At 44.4% G+C, this 15,426-nt stretch overlaps 1 protein-coding gene across 8 annotated transcripts in view; it reads right to left on the bottom strand.

Annotated features, from left to right (window-relative positions):
• Window positions 1-15,426, bottom strand: part of Tom1l2 (target of myb1 like 2 membrane trafficking protein) — a 120,003-nt gene that overhangs the window by 64,043 nt on the left and 40,534 nt on the right. For 4 of the 8 annotated variants that reach the window (XM_026780328.1, XM_026780329.1, XM_026780331.1 and 1 more), the window contains exon 2: window positions 758-864. The exons of the other annotated variants lie outside the window; for them this stretch is intronic. In XM_026780328.1, coding sequence (XP_026636129.1) covers window positions 758-864 — 107 coding nt within the window. The remainder of the gene's footprint in view (window positions 1-757; window positions 865-15,426) is intronic. 8 annotated transcript variants of the gene reach the window in all.

Below are 15,426 nucleotides of genomic sequence, written 5' to 3'. Positions count from 1 at the left end.
CCAGGCTGGTCTCGAACTCACAGAGATCCGCCTGCCTCTGCCTCCCGAGTGCTGGGATTAAAGGCGTGCGCCATCACCGCCCGGCTTTTATAGACCTTTTTGGGCAGCATGAATACTCTGTAGAGCCCTGGATATACTGGAACTTGCTCTGTAGACCAGACTGGCCTTGAACTCAGAGATCTGCTGGCCTCTGCCTCCTGAGTACTGGGATTAAAGGCATGTGCCATCACCACCAGACTCATTAATATCTTTATATTGTCTTCCCCTCTGTTTAATAAAAATTATCTGTCCGTTTATTTTTGTCTTTAATATCTTTCAACAGTGTATGTCTATGTATGTGTAGTCTGGACATTCTGAGACAGTCTTGATATGCTGCCCAGGCGTATCCAGGCAACTCCATAAAGAGCTCTTAGCAGAAAGAAGTCCCTAAACTTGGCTTGGTTCTCCTTAGAGTAAAGGAGCAACAACAGCACAATTTTTTTTATGAATCTAAATAGTTAAACCCCTAAAACAGTGGCTCTAAACCTGTTGGTGGCAAGCCCTTTAGGGGAGACAGATGACCCTTACACAGGAGTCACATATCAGATATCCCACATATCAGATATTTATATTACAATTCATAACAGTAGCAAAACAACAATTATGAAGTAACAATGAAAATAATTTTATGGTTGGGGTCACCACAACAGAAGAACTGGGTTAAAGGGCTGCAGCACCGCTCTGGAGAATTTAGGACCGCTAGTAAAAGCAGCTGTACCTCTTGGCCTTTGGGAGTGGACAAGAGGTGGGAGAGGTGGTACGGTGCTATTGTTAGTCCCCACAGCAGCCTCTGATCTCAAATCTTCAGGGAACACACACTCATCCCTTTAAGTAGAAAAACAGAAGAGAATGAAAATTATTTCTTACCAAGCACACAACCTTCATTTTGGTTCAAGCAATTCTCCCATAGCCTCTTGAGTATTTGTGCACATAACCATGCCTGGCTTCTTGCAGCAATATTTTGTAGTTCACAGCATACAAATCCCCACACCCCCACAAAGTCTCATTTTGGGGTTAACACTCCTACAACAGGATGGAGGGCAGACACAGAGGAGCAGCCAGAAATGCAGAGGCTTGCAGGTCAGCTGGTCTGGAGTAGTCAGCATGACAGAAACACGGGGAGACTACCTCAACAAAATGGAAGACGAAAACCAGCTCCTGAAAATGGTCCTCTGACCTCTACATGCACCGTGTGGCACATACTCCCATGTTCACACACAGAGTGTACGTACACACACACACATTTCAAAAACTCTATTTATATAAAAATAGCCCCCGAGGATATAGAAGCAGCTGTCAGAGGGAGGAAAAATGTTTGGTAGTGTATTTTCCTTTAATATATGTGACAGAGGGCTGGTGATATGGCTCACTAAGTAAAGGTGCTTGCTACCAAGCTTGAAGATCTAATTGATCACTGGGACCCACATGGTAGACAGAACAGACTCCTACAAGCTATCCTCTGCTACCAAACACAAATAAACCAACATAATAAAAATAAAATTTAAAATATGTGACAGAATAAAATCCAATTTACCAGCTTCGACAGTTCAAAAAATGTCAGTATTGTCTTGAGATGTAAAAGTTCACTGCTGAGGTGTTTTCCAATGACAAGTCAAGCACTACTTGGTTAAAAGCCTGCTTGTAGAGTCATCTAATTGTAAAGAACCGCCACTGCTGGGAAAATTCTGCTCTCTCCCAAGAAAAGAAATGTGAAGGCTAGGCTGAGGCTCTTCACAATTCACCTTCCTCCAGCTGTCAACCTCCACAGCAATTTTATTCTCCCTGCCATCCTTGGGCTCTCTGGCAGAGATGACAGAAAAGGTCCTGTGTCCCATGGGTGCTATGGACCACTCTGATGTCCCCTCAGAAGCTCATTGATGCCTTGATCACAGAAAGACCCTTGGAGAAGAACAGATTTCATCTTTCATGTATTGATGGCTACTACGGCAGGGGTCCTGAACCTTCCAGTATCTGTGAACCTACTGTTTATTTCTTTCCTTCCCATTTGGATGGCTTCTGTTTCTTTTTGGTCCTTACCTATCCTGGCCAGCATTTCCAATTCTTGAATAGAAATTGAAAGAATGAGCATCTTTTGCCTCCAGACTTCAATAAACACAACCACACCATAAGAGCCCACAAATCAGGCTCAGCTGGACTCCACTCCACAGAAAAGCAGAGTGTCTGCTGGAGGTGAAAGCAGCAACGACATGAGGATCCAGGCTCACCTTTGACCTAGGCTCCTTGCTCCAGCCTCGTCACTACAGAGCCTCCACCTCCCTAGAGCCTTCTGATAGGCCACAGCACCTCGAAAGACAGCCATGGAGCTTTCCAGGCAATTCTGTGTTGTGAGAAGTTCTATCTTTCTTACTGGCTCATGAGTACATTCTCTGCCCCTACCTAGACTTGAAGTTAAGTGGAAGGAGGGTTTCTTTGTGTCTTTAAGTGGCTGACATTTCTGTACATGATGGCACACACCTATAATACCAGCATTGGGAGGCTGAGGCAAGAGGATCACAAGTTCAAGATCAGCTTAGGCTACATAGAGAGCCTGTCCACAATTCCGCCCCCCCTTCTCCCGCATAAAAAAAGAGGCTAGTCTTAAACTACCAGGACCCTTGAAAGTGAAGTGTTCACTGCCACTTCTGCAGAGGCCCCAGGTGGCGGATCCTGAGTGGCCAGCAGGCACTAGGTGGTGCAGGGCAGAAGAGATGCACTTGCTTGTGCATCACAGTGTCAGCCTTGGACAGCAGTGAACTCAGACGCTGCAGTCTTGGTCCTTCCCATGACAGGGATACCCCAGGGTAGTCAGTCACAAGACCTTTCCTGCATCTGTAAAATGCAGTAACAACAGATTTCTTTCACAGGGTTGCCCGAAGGGAAACTAAATACTATAGAGAAAACACCTGTCAGACCCCCGCCCCCCAGAACCCCTCCTCCACAGGCATACCATGGGCCTGTTATTATGGTTACTTTTCTCAAAGCATCAGTCCCTGGATACCTCCTTCAGCACTCATGTGTCACCACTGCCACCTACAGGTAAACAGTTCACCAGATTCAAGCACCTCGAAGCTCCCAAATAAACGTCTTTAGCCCTTTCATATTTCAGGTTTTCTGAGCAGGAAGGGCTCATGATGCAAAACATATAAAGAGCACCCTTAGCAAGAAGAAGCCTCAAAACTTGGCTTGTTTCATCTTTAGGGTGAAGGAGCAACCACAGCACAATATTGAAAATGAATCTAAATATTTAAAGCCCTAAAGCATTTAGAACCTGCTAGTAAAAAGAGCTGTATCACAAGCCTTGGAAGTGGGCAGGAGGTGAGAGAGAAGGAGCAGTGTTGCTGCTAGTTCCCACCGATGGACCGTCCCCGCCTCCCTCCATCCCTGTTCCCAGGAAGCCTCTGGCCCTCAAAACTACTGATCTAAATCTTCAAGGAACGGCACACTCATCCCTTCACACAGAGACAGGATGAAAACTGCTGCTTATCAAGCACACACTTCAGTCTGGGACACTGGGATGTCACCTGGAACATGACCCATGCTGAGCAACTGTGTGACCACTGGGCTCATCCTCAGCTCTCTCACCAGCTGTTCCACATCCATTAGGTGTTTACACTCCCTTCCTTCCAGTCAGGTTTGCAACCTCTAACAAGTGAAGAAAAGGAAACCTAAGAAGTCACCAGTCCCATGGTGCACAGCAGGAGGCAGGAGCTTCCAGTAACCACAGGATCCACATCCTTCTGGTGGGCCTGGCCTTGTAATGCAACCTGTCCCCAAACAAGGAACAGCAGGGGCAAAAAAAGCAGAACTGCCTGGACCCTTGGCCTACAGCAGCCTTCCTAATTCTGCAGGTGAGGGCTCAAGATCACATATAAGGGGGCTGGAGAGATGGCTCAGTGGTTAAGAGCATTGCCTGCTCTTCCAAAGGTCTTGAGTTCAATTCCTGGCAACCACATGGTGGCTCACAACCATCTGTAATGAGGTCTGGTGCCCTCTTCTGGCTTGCAGACATACACACAGACAGAATATTGAATACAAAATAAATAAATAAGTATTTTTAAAAAATCACATATAAGAAGTGCATAGGGGGGCTGGAGAGATGGCTCAGAGGTTAAGAGCATTGCCTGCTCTTCCAAAGGTCCTGAGTTCAATTCCCAGCAACCACATGGTGGCTCACAACCATCTGTAATGAGGTCTGGTGCCCCCTTCTGGCCAGCAGGTATACACACAGAATATTGTATACATAATAAATAAATATTTAAAAAAAAAAAGAAGTGCATAGGGCATGCTGGACTGCCCTGTCCTTTCTTCTTTAGTAATAAATAACCTTTCTACTTTGAAGAAATATCTAACTTATTAAAAAGTTGTACCAACAGCCCTGAATTCCCATCTCAGTTTCCTCCCACGTTGGCATGTTATATAACTACTGTGCATCTGTCAGAACCCCCAAGGGAACACAGTGTAGTACTATTAGCTAAACTCCAGACACTACCCAGATATCTTCAGCCTTTGCTCTGTGTCCTTTCTGTGCTGCATCCAACCCAGAATACAATACTCCAGTCAGTTTTCACCCTTTAAACACTGTTCTGTGTTCTTTAAAGCCTGACAAACCCACAAACTCACCAACTTGCTTTCCTGCCTGGAGAGTTCCATCCCGCAGGCTGCTGTGTGAGAGCCAGGATTCCACAGGGCCTCATTAGGGCATCACATCCACCCCTACCCCAAACAAAGAGGCCCTTCAGGCCAGCCCAACAACAGAGAAAATAGGAGCTTGTTAGCCACACAGGCCCAAGGCTGCTGACCCAAGTTCCTTTTTAACTGGAATTCCCTTAAGGAGAATCCACAGATTTAAAATGCATGTGGGGTATGTTCTCCAGGTGCAGTCACTAGTCTGATGCATTCCCTTCTTTGTACTTAATGGAATATGTTATGTGTGGAGTAAATGAGAACAGAAGGGAGCTGGGGAGGGCTGGGATGGAAACAGGCTGTGGCTACCACCACTGCCACCAGCTACCATCAGGAGAAGGGGCTGCTGGAAGAAGGTTGATGGTTTGTTCCAGCCAAATAGGCTGCTCTCTCCCGTTGACTGAGAAATAAAAGTCCTCTGGGACCCTGTACTTTTCTTACAGTTTAACAACAATGAGCTCTGGCTTGGTGTGGGAATGGGAGACATCCCAGACATCTTTTCTGCTTCTCTTTCCTCTGCAGGCTGCTTGGCTACCAATTTTTTCTTCAGAATGTCTCTCAGGCCTAGATACCTCACCTGCGTGCCTCCAGTGGTCACAGCTCTCTAAGGGAAGACACCTGATATCCTAATCACAGTCTCTGTTCAGGGGAGTCAGGAGTACTATTACTTGGGGAAGGAAAATATGAAAGGCCACCCCGGTACTTCTGATTTACATCAAAAACGTGAGCTGAAGGGCTAGTGCAGAGCCCAGGGGTAGAATGCTTGCCTGACATACAGACGGCCTAGGTCACAACAAACCAAACCAACACAAGCACCACACAACAAATCAACAAAATATATGAAACCAAGAGGCCTCTTCCTGCCAGACACTGCTAGGCTGTGATGGGAATAGCAAGATGGAGCCTTTGCCCTCAGGGAATTTAGCAGACCACAGACCTGCAAGCAGAGAGCTGGGATATGAGGGACACGTGTCAGCATGGGGTGTGCACAAGAGTAAACTAGCAATACAAAAGATGAGGGATGATCAGCAGTGACAACAGAGGGAGAGGAGGTGCACATAAAGGTGGAAGAGCAGAAATTTAGAGGACGGATAGTGAGGACTTTTTTCACTTTCTGCACTCTGGGGTTTTCAATAGGAGAGCCTGTGACAAACCACTCTGGGAACAGCTTGGTGGCTGTACCATACAGACTGTAAGTAGGAAGTGTTACTGCAGTGAGGGTCAGAGCAGGGACCCCACAGCCCTATCAAGCCAGGCTCATCTAGCGATCCTCGATAGGTCAATTATAGAGATAAATAATAATTATAGAGATAAATAATAGTGAAAAGCAGAGAAGGGAGAGTTATTCAGTGTGGGTGCATTGGGAAGAGGGACCAATGAAGAGGTCCAGCTGCACAGTCCTACCGTGAGTTTGGGTTTAAACAGAGCAGAAGGCATATCCAGCTAAGCAGTCCTTATCAAGGGTGATCTGGCCATTGTGTCTTGGCTTCTTTTCTGCAAAGTGGTCTGACAAGTTATCAGAAATGTGCCCAGTTCTTCCTCTAGCTGCACAAGCAAGCCTTTTCTTTCTCCAGCTTGCTATTCCTGATAGCCAAAGGGAGAGGTACAAATGTCTCTTGAGAATACTTCTGTTCCTTTCAGGACAAGTACAGAAGCAGGGACAGGTCACTGTGACTGCTTAGCGAAGTAAGGGGCCAGGACAGCACACTGGTAGAGGGAATGCTTTCTAATCTGATAGACTCAGACGCCATTGGGCTCACTGTGACGCAGGGCACACTTCACATGCTCGCCAAATCAGTTTAGTCATTGAAAGGTGGGAACAAAAGGAACACCTCCTCAGGGCACACTAAGCAAACTAGTGACACAAACATGAAACAGTATAGTAGGATGCAATAAAAATGAACCACAATTTTTGGTTGTGAGCCTAGCCTTTAATGACTGAGCCATCTCTCCAGCCCATGAACCACAATTTGTGTGTGTGCATGTGTGTGTGTGGCGATCAACACAAGCCAGTCAAGCACACTACCACTGAGCCTTAGTCCCAAATATTCCATCATATGGAGATATATCAGTTTTTTAACTATTACAGATGTTTTGAACACAGATTGATGTGTGTGTGTGTGTGTGTGTGTGTGTGTGTATGTATGTACGCGGACGTGCATGCACACATGCTTCAGTGGGGATTAAAGTCAAAGCACTGAGTGTCTTAGACAAGCACCCTGCAACTGAGCTAAATACTCAGCTCCTATGAACCACATTTTATGTGTATTTAGGGACTGGATTTGAGGAAAAATGGAATTCAAGAGAAAAAGGCCTTGATGTTTTCAAGGCTTTCTGTGAAGCCCCCAAGGAAAAGAACAGAGTAGTGCCCTGACTCCCACCTAGAGAGTGGGCAGAGAAGCCTTAACTCTGCTGGTCAGGGACTAACCAACACTATGAGACAGCCAGGGGCCACAAACATTGCCATGAACAAAACTGAAAAGGAAACTTTACTTTCTGCCTCATAGAGCCATTATGAAATTCCAAGCCAGGGGGAAGCCTTCCAGAAGTTACCAGGGGCTAATGCCTGCTGTGGTCCTACAAAGAGCTGCTCTTCAGAACTGGTGCCACTGTCACCACATCAGCAACACTCCAAGGTACCTGTGCCATCATCCAGGGAAGAAACAGATATTACCTCAAATGTTATTCATCTACAGAGGCCTCATCTACAGAGGAAAATCAGTCAGCAACAAAAAAATCCAAGTCAAAACAGTGAAATTAAACTCTTATATTGAAATTAGCATGTATCTTCAACAGAACACTGCCCACGTCTGGGAAGGTCACAGTGAACCATATTATGCTCTGTTAATGTGACATGAATTTCACAACTCTGAAAAACAATCTGGGCAACAGGTACCAAGGGTATGCCAGAAAAGGAGGTAGGTTTTGTTTTTAAATAAATTAATACATAAAAATATTTGAGGCCATAAAAGGCTCTTATTGTTAGACTTAATAATCTCTTTAAGATTCAAAATAAAAATAAATACACTAAAGAAAAAAGGCCAAGCATAGTTCTGCAATTCTACTCTTAATGATGTACCCAAGGGAAATGAAGGCATTTTCTACACACAAACTAGCACATCAGTGTTCATGGTGGCTGTGCTGGCTAATTTTATGTCAGCTTGACATAGACTAGAGTCATCTGAGAGAAAGGAACGCCAATTGAGGCAATGCCTTCATAAGATCAGGCTGTAGGAAAGCCTGTAGGGCATTTTCTTAATTAGTGATTGATGGGGGAGGGCCCAGTCCATTGTGGGTGATGCTATCCATTGTGGGTGATGCCATCCCTTGGCAGGTGATCCTGGGTTCTATAAGAAAGCAGGCTGAGGAAGCCATTGGGAACAAGTAAGCAGCACACCTCCATGGCTTCTGCATCAGCTCCTGCCTCCAGGTTTTCTCCTTGTTTGAGTTCCTGCCCTAATATCCTTTGATGATGAACTGTAATGTGGAGGCATAAGCGAAATAAATCATTTCCTCCCCATCTTGCTTTTAGTCATGGTGTTTCATCACAGCAGTAACAACTCTAAGACAGTAGTGGTATCTGTCACAACTGCCACAAAGTATAAACCCAGATGTCCACTGCATGGGCAGAACAGAAACAAATATGGTACATCTATACAAAATAACCTCATTAAGCACTAAAAAGACATAGAAGCCAGGGGTGGTGGTGCACACCTGTAATCCGAGCCCTCAGAAGGTTAGCTCAGGAAGACCACAAGCTATAGACCATCCTGAGCTACACAGTGAGACCCTGCCCCCAAAAGACCCCATTGTGATTTGTGCTATACCATGGCTGATCCTTGAAGACATTTTGCTAAGTAAAATGAACCAGTCACAAAAGGACAAATACTGTGTGGGTGCAATTATAAGGAGTGGCTAGGGTTGACAGCTGAACAGCAGGCAAGAAGAATGCTGGTTACCAGGAACTCAGGAGAAAATGGAGGAGACTGTAAGTTCAGAAAGATGAGTTATGAAGACGTATGGTGGCGGCGGTTGCACAAGGATATAAACGGTACATACACTTAAAAATGCTAAATGGAGTTGAGAGATGGCTCAGCAGTTAAGATCACTTTCGCTCTTGCAGAGGACTCAGATTCAGCTCTCAGCCCTCACATCGGATGGCTCACAGCCCCCTGTAACTCCAGTACCAGGAGACTCTAATTCCAGTTCCTTTTCTGCCCTCCATGAGTACTTTATCCTGAGTGCTGGGATTAAAGGCATGTTGTCATTACACCTGGCTTCAGTTTTAATTTTGTAACCACAGGTATATCTACAGAGTCAGAAAGCAAGTCACGAATTGCCTAGGATTGTGAAAGTTGGGGAAAGTGGGGAGTGGGTGCTAACGGCCATCAATGATGGAAATGTTCTCAATGACTGTAGTAATAAATGCACTCACTGAACCCTATACTTAGTGAATAAGAATTATATCTTAGCTCAGCATGGTGGCCCACACCTTTAATCTCTGTACTCCAGAGACAGAGGCAGATCTCTAAATTCAAGGCCAACCTGGTCTATAGAGTGAGTTCCAGGACAGTCTGGGATACCCTGTCTCGGAAAACAAAACAAACAAAAAAGAATAAGAAATAAAATGGCAAAACTTATATGGAAAGAAAAGCTGGTACTGGGGCGGGGCAAGCAGGACATATGCGTTTGGTAGTGATCATACCTAGGGCCTCCTGTGAAAAAAACAATCATTTAATTTTCCATCAAAAATGGCAAGGCCGATGAAGGCCGAAAAAACTAATTCATTTTTGCAGGCAAATGGATGGAGCTAGAAAACATCATCTTGAGTGAGGTAACCCAGACCCAGAAAGACAATTATCACATGTACTCACAAATAAGTAGTTTTTAAACATAAAGCAAAAACAATAACAAAAAAAAAAACAGCCTACGAATCACAATCTCAGAGAACCTAGACAACAATGACAACCCTAAAAGAAACATACATAGATCTAATCTACATGGGAAGTAGAAAAAGACAAGATCTTCTGAGTAATATGGGAGCATGGAGACCATGGGAGAGGGTTGAAGGGGAGGGGAGGGAGAGGCAGGAAAGGAAGTAGAGAAAAATGTAGAGCTCAATAAAAATCAATAAAATTAAAAAAAATAATTCATAACTATTTAGAATGGTTACAGCAGAACCTTCTTATATTTGTGATGCTCCAAGAAGTTGAACGGTTTTATTTATTTTTATGTATTGCAAATAAAGTTCTCGAAAGCAAAGAAAATGAAACAGCAAGTCCCTAGGCTGTCCTGAGCACAAGCAAACTTGTTATTGAATGTATTGATTCTCTTAAGGATAAAGCTGCTGCCCACAGTTATCTCTCAAAGGCACTTCATCCTAACCAGCCTCCCCCTAACACTCCTTGTCCCAGAGGAGGTCACTCAGGACGCTGTTAACTATTAGTTAATCCAGGAGGCACAAACCGAGAATCAGTCTGAGATGGCAAATACACAGGGTTCTGAGTCATTTAGGAAGCTGCTCCTATCCATCACCACTGAAAAATCAGAAATACCAACACAGAACAAACAGGAGAGACTGTACTTAAATGCAGCCACATTTAAATATTAAGAGACTCCCCGCAAGCATGCATTTCCGTGTAATGTATACAGAGCTGGTAGACTAATCCCATACAGGTGGTGTAACTTACTGAGGCCAGCATGACTTTAAACACTAGTTCTAACTGGGTCACCTTGAACAATGCGGAACAAAGCTTGACAAGAGAAACAAGCAAACAGAATGACCAAATACAGTAGGGAGTAGACATTTTCCTAGCTTTCTGGAATTTTTACTGTAGAAAGAGAAATGTAATACCTATGTAGCTTTTCACAGTGCTGAAGATGGCAGCATGAGGCTGCTTGCTTTAATGGGGTGGGCTCAAGGGGAGAGGCAAGACACTGTTTTAACCCCCCCCCCACACACACACACATTGTCAGTTCAAGCTGGGATATGCAAAGGGTGGTACAGCCAAGTTTCCCACGGGAGTAAAGTGTAGTACCTCTCTCCTCCTCCTCCCCTCCATTCCTTTGGAAGCCAGGCCCTGCAGGCAGGCAGATCCTTTCTTCACTTAAAAAAAAAAATCCAACCATTAACTGATAGGTCAAGCAAAACTTCCCTGGCAAACACCCTGGAACAAAAAGCAATTTGGCCTCATGAGAGCGACCAAAGAAACACTGGGAACCTGTCAGCTTTCATTTGGATGACTAGGTATTTTCTATTAGGAATCAATTATGATAGACTGGAGATATAGCTTAGTGGGTGAAGCTTAGTGTGGATGAGGACCATAAAAAAATGAACCGTTAGGACTAATTTATTTTTGGCGTGATAATAACATGAACTGATTATTTTGAGGCTCCATGACTAATATGTGGGGAACATTATACTTGTCATTTTCCTTTTGTGTATATTTGGAATTTTCCATAATGAAAAAAAAAATCAAGAAGAAAGCAAAGTCATTCATAACTTTAACCCAGCCATGGATTCCTAAGAAACAAAGGAAGAAAGGAAAGAGGGAGAGGAAAAGCCAACTGCAAGGATTTGTAATTGAGAAAAGCTCTGCTTTTCCCAACAACTGAGAGAACAGCTATGCAATGAGGGCGCATCAATAAGGCAGAAATGCTGTGCCGCTTTTAAAAATGATAAATACTTTGGCCTAGTTGCTAAGTGGAAATCAGCAGAGGAATGCTAAACAGAAAGGCAGCAGCATGAAATATTGTGTGCATACTAATAACAAGGTAAAAATGCATGCTGCCATAATGGAAAGGGTCAGAAGAGAAGCCACATCCTCCCTTTAACATCCAGCTCACTGGCCTTTTACTAGTGAGGGCCACCCCCACAGGTCCACTTGCTGAATTAATTGTGCCCCTCCGGGATCCTGCTGGCGGGCCTGCTTACTCTCTACAGTTTACGGAATATCTTCGCATAGATCTGCCTTCCCTGATGACAGTGAGTAGTAGTAGTTAATGATGTCTGACCAGAATAGACCATAGGTAGCTACTGTCTCTGTCTCAGGACGTTGTTCCTGAAGAGCTACTCACACCCACAGGAACCACTCGGGAAAGGCATTCTTTGGTGGTAACCAGAGAACAATGCTTCCAATTCTGAGTCACAAAGCGTGGCTGCAACTGTAGGTTTGTGAAGGCAGTAAGAAGAATCAAAATCAAGCAGACTTCCTGTCAGACCCCAGCTGAGCCATGGAGAAAAAAAGCCTTGACTCCTAATACTTGTTCCTCAAGTACAATGGGGACCAGGCCTTTCCTTAGCTGACACAGTGGTGAAAAGCGGGGGCAAGAGGGAGCCAGGCCACTGGCCTCTGACTATCTCTAGGCAGGGAGGACGCTAGACTGCACTGGAGCCTGAGGGGCTTATATAGCCAACAGTCGAACAGTCCGGGACCTTAGTCCCCTACTTTTGCTACCCTATCCAAATATATCTCTACCCCTTCTGCTTATGGATGCTTTGAGCAACAGGCTTGGGGAGAGGGCTGAGAGGGAACTTTAGGATGCCAGGAGGAAACTCATAAAGAGTCATTTTTCAGAGCGTAGTGCTTAACTCTTCTTAAATAAGATGTCTGAGAATCTGGCAAGACTTTCCCAGAAAAGCTCTCTCACGCAATTCCATACATCTTCTCAACAGGTTCTTCACCCAAACCAAATCGCTGTAGCTACTAAAATGAATATTAAGAACAATAAGGAAGTCCACAAACAGCAAGACAGTAACCCAGCATGAGGTAAAGTTTCTACCTTGATGTGCAGCAGCTTGCTAGGGTAAGCTTGGTCTGTGCATTTGTGAAGACCTCCAGCACAGAGTCCAGTGCACCCAGGGAGGCAGGAGAGTGGGTCTCACTTAGAGGCTCTGATATGAGCCCACACATCCTCAAGGCCCTGTCAGACAAAACTGCTACCATTCTGCCCAACATGCAGTCATTCTGATGAGCTGCCTTCAATGCACCAATCTGTGGACATACAAGCTTTATTTAGCTTATTTGCCTAACAAGCCCCCTCCTCAGATTGGCTGAGGTGGTGCTAGGGAACCACCAGATGAAAGACTCACAAAAGAGATCAAAGGGGGAGTCCAGGTATATAGTGACATGACCTCAAACTTGGCAGGGGGAAGAAAACCATAAGATCACCCCCTCCTGCCAACATATACTCATCATGCCCTTTACAACAATACTCAAAGGCTCAACTGACTCTATCACTGGTACAGCATAACACACCTTTCTCAATATTCCCTTGCAAGGAGCTCCTCAACGTGCAGGAAAATATTCTGAAGCAGGTGCTGCTGTGTCACTGCTCTGTTCTCACCCTGCCTCTCTCTGTGATGGTACACGGGTGTATCTTACTGCCACAGAAGAAATTAGGGTTGCTTTGAATAATCATTTATTTCTAGTGCAAATAAATAAAAAGGACTTTAAGCCATGTGAAAGAAAAGAAGAAACTTCTTCTCAAGAACCATAGTGTGAGCTGGGAAGTGGTGGTGCACGCCTTTAATCCCAGCGTTCGGGAGGCAGAGGCAGGCAGATCTCTGTGAGTTCGAGGCACCATCGAACAGGACAGTTACTACAGTTGGTTTAAATTAGGCTTCCCAGGTTCCTGGTAGCCTAATGAGAAAGACAGTTTCACAACCCTTACTTTCTAATTAATGGTAGAATAAAAGCATCCCATTAATACTCAGGAAGTTCCTTTTCCTAACACTGCAATTTCCTGTCACCATTCACATACATACAAATAATTTTATCTTTTGAAGTAAGATGTGTAGCCCAAGGTAGTGTGCAACTAAAGATCCTCTTTCCTCAGCCTCCTGAGGTTTGGAATAATTACAATTATTCTGTTTTGTTTTTGAGACAGGGTTTCACTATGTAACTCTGGCTGCCCTGGAACTCACAATGTAGACCAGGTTAGCCTCAAATTCATAGAGATCTACCTGCCTCTGCCTCCCAAGTGCTGAGATTAGAGGTGTGCACAACCACACCTGGCTTTCAGTTATTTGTCTATTAAAGAATAATAAGTGAACAGCACAATATATAAAAGGTTCATCTTGGCCAGGTAGTCTCTGCCTTTCACAATCTATCCCAGTTACTTTCATAGTCTCTTTTCCTACCCCACCCCCACAAGGAGCTACACTGTAAATCAAAGCACATTCCTCGCTCCCGGCATGCATCTGACCTTCTCCTTATTCATCTTCACTTGCCCCACCACATCCAGATTTACCCTAACTTTTTTAAATGCTGTTTCTTCTACAGAGATTTCTACCAAGTCTCTCAATCAAACAAGGCCTCCTAGCTGGCCATAGTTGTTTGCATCTGTAATCTGAGCACTTAGGAGGCTGAAGAAGAAGGACTACAAGTTTCAGGCCAGCCTGGAAACCCTTTCTCAAGACGCCTCCTCCATCATGCTTCACTTGCACACCACACTTACACAGGGCTGGGTGCAGCTGAAGTCGCACAGGGCTGGGGCAAAAGCTTTGGCATCAGACAGGTCTGAGCTCCAACCTGATTATGCTGTGTGATAAACAACTAAGTTTCTCTAAGCCTTGATTTCCGCAGTTATAGAACAGGAACAATAACACACCTTACAAAGCTATTATAAGAAGTAAATGAATTAATCTGGCATAGTTGACGCATAGTTGTAATCTCAAGCACAGAGAGAAAGGAGGATTCCAAGTTTGAGGCAACAAAACAAATAAAATAAAGGCCTGTCATGGAGCCTTGAAAATGGGAGCCCCTTGTACATGACAAAAGCTACCAATGGAGACAGGAATCTACCTTCTCTCCCTGCCCACAAAGAACCTACTTAAAAGGCAACATAATGAAGACTGAACACATAAGGGGACCTCAATAATGGAGCTTCAGAGTTGTCTGAATGGGGAAGGACACCAGAGATCCTGAAGCACGGTGGACGCACACCACTTTCAGCTATGGAATACCAAGTTCCTAACTCCAGGACTACACTCTACCCACATATCACCAGCCCCTCAAGGGCCTCCACTATCTCCTATTTCAGAGAATCAAAGTTCCTCCTTCCTGTTAGAAGACTGTTTTTGATAGATTAAATGCAATGCCTATCAAAATCCCAGCAAAATTCTTCAAAGACCTCGAAAGAACGGTACTCAACTTCATTTGGAAAAGCAAAAAACCCAGGATAGCCAAAACAATCCTTACAATAAAAGAACTTCTGGAGGCATCACAATCCCTGACTTCAAACTCTACTACAGAGCTACAGTACTGAAAATAGCCAGGTATTGGCATAAGAACAGACAGGGGGACCAATGGAACCAAATAGAAGACCTGTATATCAATCCACACATCTTCGAACACTTGATCTTTGATAAAGAAGCAAAAAAAATCCAATGGAAAAAAGAAATCATATTTAACAAGTGGTGCTGGCATAACTGGATATCAACATGTAGAAGAATGAAAATAGACCCACATCTATCACCATGCACAAAACTCAAGTCCAAATGGATCAAAGACCTCAACATAAAGCCAGCCACACTGAACTTTATAGAAGAGAAAGTGGGAAGTACACTTGAACGCACTGGCACAGGGAACCACTTCCTAAATATAATCCCAGCAGCACAGACACTGAGAGAAACAATTAATAAATGGGACCTCCTGAAACTGAAAAGCTTCTGTAAAGCAAAGAACACGGTCAACAAGACAA

The sequence above is a fragment of the Microtus ochrogaster genome, chromosome 7 (genome assembly GCF_000317375.1).
Source record: "Microtus ochrogaster isolate Prairie Vole_2 chromosome 7, MicOch1.0, whole genome shotgun sequence".
NCBI lineage: Eukaryota > Metazoa > Chordata > Mammalia > Rodentia > Cricetidae > Microtus > Microtus ochrogaster.
Note: the sequence above shows the minus strand (reverse complement) of the source record. Positions and strands in the feature narration are given on the sequence as shown.